At 48.4% G+C, this 7948-nt stretch overlaps 1 protein-coding gene across 1 annotated transcript; it reads right to left on the bottom strand.

Moving 5' to 3' along the window:
• Positions 1–2831: 2831 nt before the first annotated feature.
• Positions 2832–7705, bottom strand: LOC136595432 (uncharacterized). The gene is made up of 5 exons (XM_066588705.1): positions 7625–7705; positions 5943–6044; positions 5715–5809; positions 5484–5630; positions 2832–3860 (listed from the first exon to the last, which is right to left on the bottom strand). Exons 1-5 carry the CDS (start codon positions 7703–7705, stop codon positions 3596–3598), a joined length of 690 nt encoding a protein of 229 aa, XP_066444802.1. The 3' UTR covers positions 2832–3595.
• Positions 7706–7948: the final 243 nt, after the last annotated feature.

The following is a 7948-nucleotide window of genomic DNA, read 5'->3' on the forward strand; positions in this document are numbered from 1 at the left end:
AGTGGCGTGCCTTTGTAGTGCAACAAAAACGTGATATCGCAGCGAGAAAACATAGCAATATCTCACAGAACACAGCTGCAATATTGCTGTGATTTTCTTGCGGCGATATTGCTGTCGCCTGTGTAAAAGAGGCCTTATACAATGCATTTTTTGTGTGTATGTCAAGCTTGTGTCTCACAGATTTATTTTAAAAAAACAGCTTTTGGCTGGATTCAGACGAATGTATACCGGCTGGGTTTTCACGCCGAGCTGATATATGTTGTCTCTCTCTGCAGGGGGGGAGCCTGGAAGAGCCAGGAGCAGTGCTCTGAGCTCCCGCCTATTCTCTGCCTCCTCTCCGCCCTTCTGCACTATTTGCAATGAGGAGAGGCGGGACGGGGCAGGGCTAATTCTGCGTAATTTAGCCCCGCCCTGTCCCACCTCCTTTCATTGCAAATAATGCAGAGGGGCGGAGAGGGCGTGGAGAGGAGGCAGAGAGGGGGCGGGAGCTCAGTTCCTGCTCCTGGCTCTTCCATCCTCCCCCCCCTGCAGATGAGGACACCGTATATCGGCTCGGCGTGAAAACCGAGCCGATATACGGCCGTCTGAATCCAGCCTTTAGGAGTTTTTGACTGGTCCTTTTTATCGCTTTCTTTGCTGCAGAAAACAATGCATCCTGATGTTACACATAGGGAAAAAGGAAACACACAACATATTGTCTTCTTTTAGGGCGCCCACCCACTGGCGTTTTTTTTTCCCTGCGAAACTCGCAGCATTTTTTTTCTGCAGGGGTCTATGGGACTTGTAATGTTAAAATCGCGATCGCGCAAAATCGCAATTTACTGCGATTCGCGGTAAATTGCGATTTTGCGCGATCGCGATTTTAACATTACAAGTCCCATAGACCCCAGGAGAAAAAAAATGCTGCGAATTTCGCAGGGAAAAAAAAACGCCAGTGGGTGGGCGTCCTTAAAGTGCTTTTTTTTCTTATTTTCGGTGTGGATTTTTGGGGCCATGATTTTTTTTTCTAAATTGCAGCATGTTCTATGTCTTTTTTTGTCATTTTCCCATGTTCTCCTCTATAGCAGAAAAACAGGCATCGTCAAAAAGACATGTCATTTTTCTGGTGTTTTTTGGAAAGAAATAAAAACATGAACATGAAAAACATGAAAAAAGTCACCGTCTGAATGTAGCGTTATGGCATGTCCACACGGGGGGAGGGTGTTTCCATCAGAGTAACTGACCAGGAAAGTGGCTGAAATCCGAGGCTCAGCCTCTCATAATAACATACTGAAATCTGCTGTTGTGTTTCCATGCGAGTCCAACCAGTGTTCTGATCCCGCATGATGGGCCGTTCTCTATGGAGACTCAGCATGCAGTATTCCAGCTGAGCGCACATGAAAGAGTGCCACTTGTTTTAGGCGTCCTAGTTAACTAAACACAGATGTGCGCATGGCTGGCGAGCAGACAGAAAGATTCTATGTAGAATCCCTGAGGTGTGAACATGGGACCAACGGGAACTGAATATTCATACTGCAGGAGCTTCTGCCTTGTCATAGCAGTTGCATAACAGTATCCTGCTAATTCACTCACAGGGTTTCCATCTTTGCTGCAAAATATATAGAACAATTTAGCAATAATTCTATTAACCCCTTAAAGACCAGGTTGTTTTGTTACCCATGTGGTGGTTTTAATGCTCTATTTTTTTTCCTTCAGCTACCAAAATTATTTTTGCTGCGTTTTTTTTTCCATGACATATAGGGCTATTTTTTAATATCTTTTTCACTGACTTTTTTTTCTGTGTTTTAGATTTATTGGGGGTAAAAAGCTACAAAATGATTTTTTAAACATTTATTTATTTCACTGGTGGGAACCACTAAAATATAACTTTTATTGAATTTTTTATATAAAATCAGGAGACGTCTACCTAAACGCAAACACACACATATATCAAGATATTTATTAGAGCAACAGGACCAACTAGTAGATCTCGTTTTATGGATTTATGCTCCTTCATATAAGTACGGACACTCTAATGTAGGTTGTTGTGTCACGATTTGCAAACCTATGGCAAAATGTAAGCACACAGCTGCTGTCTGGCTGTGCTGGTTTAGGACCTGTGACCAACTCCAATCCCTTTTACTATATTACATTAGTAAGTGGTAGAAACATTGGTACTAGTACTTTTTATACTTACCCGGGTCTCTTTTCCCACGCTATCACCCATGGAAGTTGGCATGTGAAAAATGCAACAGACTCATCTCTGCAGTCAGATATTTCATTCTGTACAAAATTGTAAGCTGGTGTGAAGACACCATCATATGTCATTGAACATCTCAGATGTTGCATAAATAAACAATCTTTTTTTGGAACTGGTCTTCTGCGTTCTTCTGGAGTTGGTCGCCGGGGGATCAAGCTGCAGTTAGGGCTGCACACCACCGACACAGGAGTACTGCCATGGCACGGTGCCTTCGGGACTTAGGCCTCATGTCCACGGGGAAAATGAGGCCCGCCGCGGATTCTTCATGTAGAATCCGCAGCGAATCCCTCCTGCTCCCGCGGATATGAGGCCAAAAAATCAGAATAAACTCATCTGCTCCGGACGATGCGGATCTTCCTTCCTTCGCGGCCGGATCCTCTTTCTTCGGCCCGGCGGATGTGCTTGGCACGCCGGCAGCGTGCCGCGCGCATGCGCTGGGCACATCCGCCGGGCCGAAGAAAGAAGATCCGGCTGCGAAGGAAGGAAGATCTGCATCGTCCGGAGCAGGTGAGTTGAATTCTGGTATGGGTCTCCCGCGGATCCGGACAGCTTCCATAGGCTTCAATAGAAGCCTGTGGGAGCCGTCCCCGCAGGAGACCCGCACAAAAATGGAGCATGTCCATTTTTTTTCCCCGCACGCGGATCTGCGCCTGACCGGAAAAATGACATCCACAGGTATTTAACTACCTGCGGGTGTCCAATGCATCCCTATAGGGCGCGGATCCACGTGCGGGAAAAACGCTGCGGATTTAAAATAAAAATTATCCCGTGGACATGAGGCCTAAGGAAATAGTCAGTGAAGTGGTCCCTCACCTGCACACCAGTAGCAGCAGGGCGACCTGCACCCCAGTTGATGGCCGTGTCAAAGGCAGGTTCGAGTTCTTCAACATCTATCTCGGGGCGATATTCCCAGAGATAGTTGTGAAGAACACAACATGCCTTGACAAGGTCATCAACTGTTTTAGGGTCTACCATCAGGGTAGTCCCTAAAACTCTCCACTGACTAACCATAATCCAGAAGGCACACTCAACCACTCGACGTGCCCGGCTCAGCCTTTAATTAAAAATCCTTTTCCGGGCATTCAGTCCTCTTCGTGGGTATGGGCGCAGCAGGTTTGGCATTAGAGGGAAAGCCTCATCCGATACCATCACAAAAGGGACTGGATGTGTGGTTCCCGGCAAAGGTTGGGGGGCTGGGAGTGTAACACCATCTCGTAGAATTTGAATCCCAATTTGTGATGTTCGCAGCACCCGAGAATCTCCAGTACTACCATAGGCGCCGACGTCGATGCAAACAAATTTGCAATGTGCATCAGCCACCGCCATCAGGACAACCGAAAAATATTTTTTGTAGTTCTAAAACTTGGAGCCTGAGTGCGCTGGCTGAAGCACATGGACATGTTTGCCATCAACCGCACCTAGACAGTTTGGAAATTTGGCAACAGTTAGAAAGCCTGCTGCGACACGGTGCCAAGTCTCCTCGGATGGTGAAGGCATCACAATGGGCTGCAACTTCTGCCAGATGATGCTGCATGTGCACCTCACAATTTTGATGATGGTTGATTTAACAACTCGAAATTGGAGATGCAGGGATGCGTAGCTCTCTCCTGTGGCAAGAAAGCTGAAAAAAAAAACAAAAAAAAAAATTAGTATACTCACAATAGCAAAAGTATCACAAAGGTCATATACACAGTATTTAATTTGGGCACACTAGAAGCTGTTTATAACGGTGGACTATTTGGCCGAATTAGTGGCACACAAATACGATCTGCATTCCATCCTGGAGGAAGCATTTTGGAAGTTGGATTAACCCTTTCCAATCTCTTTATTTTTTCTCATCCATTCTCCCCAGCTCCAAATTAATTGGAGATGGCGAGAATGGATGAGAAAAAATAGATTTTCCCTGCACCCTCCTGAACTGACAGAGTTCCGGAGGGTGCAGGTGCTCACTGCACCGTGGAGGGACATGTTTATTTGTCTGGCGTCTTCAACATTCTCTGTTCTGCCTCCCGGCTCGGCGATCGTGTGACCGCTGGGGTCAGGTGGCACCCAGCGGCCACATATCGCCGAGCCAGGAGGCAGAATAGAGAGAATGCTGAAGACACCGAACAGGTAAACAGGTCCCCCCCACGGTGCAGGCTCCTGGCTCGGCGTTCATGTGACCGCGCTGGGGGGGGGGGTCAGGTAACATCGGCGGTCAAATGATCAGCAGCCGGAATCTTCATGCATTACATTGCGCTAATTGAGCGCTTTGCAATGTGTAAAGGAGAAGGCAGGGAGGGTTAAAAACCTTTTCTGCCTTCTCCTCGGGGGTCTTTGATGAGGACCAGTGCAGGAGTGTATATGCACCCGATGTGTCTGATGATCGGGTGCAGATGCACTCCTGCACGGAAGTGTCGGGTCTGTCCCGACATCGGAGCTGTGGAGAGAAATGATGATGTCGGGCCAGGCCCAACATTGGATTGGAAAGGGTTAACCTGTGCTTCTTTATCCATGGATGCGCTGAGAATACTTACACCCACATACATGCGGAAAACAAGCAACTATGCACATCCTCTCAGATGCGCAGAAATTCCGCGATGGGATTCCCCGCTGAATTTCCACCCCTGGACGCTTGCATAGGATTGCAGTACAATATGCAGTCCTATGCAGATGGCTGCGGTTTGTCTGCGAGAAATGACGCTTAGCTAACAAGCAGCGGTATGTTCTAATTCTGTATGGGGCTCGCAGAGCCCCGCACTGAAACATTAGTTACCCAACAACAGCCAATTCTCGTAGCGGGACCCGATCCGAGCACCTGCAGAGTGCTCCACGGACTCACCCGGACGCACATGAACGAGCTGGAACTGCCAAAGTCGGTGAGTCAGCGGAGCACTCTGCAGGGGCTCGGTTTCAGTCCCGCTGCGGGAATTTTCGCACCCAGATCCGAGCAGGCCATCAGGCCGCCTGCAGACGGCTGGGTTGGATCCCGGTGTGAGAATCCTGGCAGCAGCACCCAACCCGAGCCCTTGCAGAGAGCAGCGCGGGCCCCACAGACAAAAATAGCATGCCGAAATTACTTTTGCAAGCGAAATTTCATGTGGTCAAATTACGGCCGTCTGCATTGAATCGCATTTGGTGACACAATCCTATGGCAGCTTCCAGCGGCGGAAATCCCGCGGCAAACACCGCCATAAAATTTCCACCAGTCTGCAGGCGGCCTTAAGCTAAAACAGCCAAAAGTGATTAAAAAAAGGTTACATACCGAAGGGTGATGAGCAGCCTTTCCTCTGCAGTGATCGCTTCCCGCATCTGGGTGTCTTCATATGTGATGTCCCGGCGGACCAGCTCTAGAAGACGCTCGAAGGCCTCCATGGGCAGACGACAGAATTGTACGAACTTCTCCGGATGGCTGCAGAGAGAGAGAGAGCGAGCAAAATTTAAAAACAATTCTCTGTGCAACGTCAAACGTCCCTACGTGCAATAGTAGGCTTACTTTTTCAAATCCTGGAAAAGACTGGCAAAGTGCCCCTTTGTCCCACTTTCTGACAGCAGGGGATGGACCCAGTAGCGTCGGGATGCACGTTCAGTCTGCAATAGGAAATTGACAACAAGACATTAGGCCCTAATCGCGCATAAGTGCACTCTGTGACAACAAACATTTGCGACAGGTATTTCTAGTTAAGACAGTGAAACACACATAATCAGAGATCAAATAGCTCACCTTTTTTGGATTCTGATTCTGCATCAGGACTACCAGTAGGAGTAGTTTGCGCCGGTATGATCTCCGGAGGCGCAGTATGCGTGCTCTTTCTATTATGCCTTTCTGATCAAGAAACAGCAACACAAAATAGCCACGGGGCCATTCCGCTTTCTTCCAACGACAAAAGTGGGCAGGGACAATGACATCACTGGAAACGTTTTTGGGGGGGAGGGGCCAAGTCAAGATCTGCACCTCAAATCCGCACGAAAATCCGCATTTTAAAATGCGGCTGTCATTTAAAAACCGCTGCGGTTTTTACCGCAGCACTTGTCATGCGTAATTCACTGCAGTAAAATCACTGGAAAATACGCAGTGAAAACCGCAGCACCATTATGACATCAGGTGCGGATTTGCCGCAGATGCGGTTAGGTTACGGCAATTCCGCAACAGAAAAACCGCAATAAATCCGCGGTAAATCCGCCCTGTGTGAACCCAGGCTAATATTGTTTTCTGTATGAAGGATACAGAGCCTCTGTAAGGGAGGGGAAGCATACATGCATGCACTGCAGCACGTATGGGTTCATACACATTATATATTGTGTATGTAAACTCATAAGTGCAGCAATGTATACATTTATCCTCCCCTTCTCCTTGTATGCACGGGCAAAGAGGACAGGCTATATAGTAGGCGAGGGGCAAAGCTTTCCCCCATTCTACTCCTAAGGCCTCCTGCCCATGGCAGAGATGTATTTTGCTTGCTGGTTTTGGCAGCAGCAGCGTCCACGTGTACCTACTCTGTCAGCTTCTTTTCTGTACTGTGGATGGACCCAGTGTCTCGCCATTGCACATGCGCAGTACAGATTTTTATCCTCCATCCAATGTTCCTTGCAGACGTGCTGCGGGTCGGACTTCAATGGAAACCGTCTGCGTGAAGTCCGAGCAAAAATGGTGCATGCTGTAATTTTTCCTCCGCTTGTGGAAATTGCAGTTGGTTTCCACAAGTGTGAAGGAAGAATCGATTTCCCATAGCATGCTATTGGCGGATCCACAGACACCCACCGCGGATTCCACAGCAAATATCCACCCGTGAGCAGGAGGCCTTACTTGAACTTACATTGTGGTACACTGGTGCCAGGGGCATAGTTAAAGGCTCATGCAAAAGTTCAGCTTTCCCCTTCCTAACTACTCTTCTAGAACTTTCCGCTGCTTTACTAGGTTGCATAAGTGACCCATTGATACAGCACTGGCAGTCAGAGGTGTTGTTGGAGTCTAAAAGCATACCTGCACTTTCAGCTGCCATGTGTCTACATGTAATAGTACTTCTGGCAATTATATGACTTGTATCCTACATTTGTCATCAGTTATACACTCTGCAGGATGTATTTGTGATATTCAGTAGGCTCCAGCTGCATTTCTGTGTGGGTGTCCTCCCTCCTCCCCTATCCCTGCGCTCACTATAGACTTCTAATGGCCCGTTTACACATACGAGTGTCGGACAAACGATACCTGACACTCGTCACTGTGACGCTTGCTCTGCACAGGAGCGAGCATCACTCGATCGCTCACAGTGCGGCCAGCAGGGGGCGGGTCGGCTGGAGCAGAGTTCTCTCCCCTCTTATGCACACGGCTGTGACGGGCTCCGCAAGCGGAATACCGCAGCGGAGTCTGCTACGCCCCCCCCCCCCTAAAGACCCCATACTTACCTCCGGATCCGCTGCGCGAAGTCGCTCATGACGCTCCATATTCAAGCTATACTTCCGCTGTGCTACATGGAGGAGACTCATGCCGCGTCCGGACAGGTGAGAAAATCTGTTTTTTGGCCTCATGGCTGTGGGCACGGCTATAGGCCGCTGCGGGATTCTGCACTGGGAATCCATATGTGTCCGTGGACATGAGGCCTAAGCGCAGCAGAGTTTTCTGTCACATCATGTTTGTGCTCTGTCACAATAGTTTGTGCTCCTGTAACATGCTACTTTGTACTGCTGTAACATGGCAGCATTTATAGCTAATAATGTAAACCTAAGAAG

This window comes from Eleutherodactylus coqui, chromosome 1, assembly GCF_035609145.1.
Source record: "Eleutherodactylus coqui strain aEleCoq1 chromosome 1, aEleCoq1.hap1, whole genome shotgun sequence".
NCBI classification, from domain to species: Eukaryota; Metazoa; Chordata; class Amphibia; order Anura; family Eleutherodactylidae; genus Eleutherodactylus; species Eleutherodactylus coqui.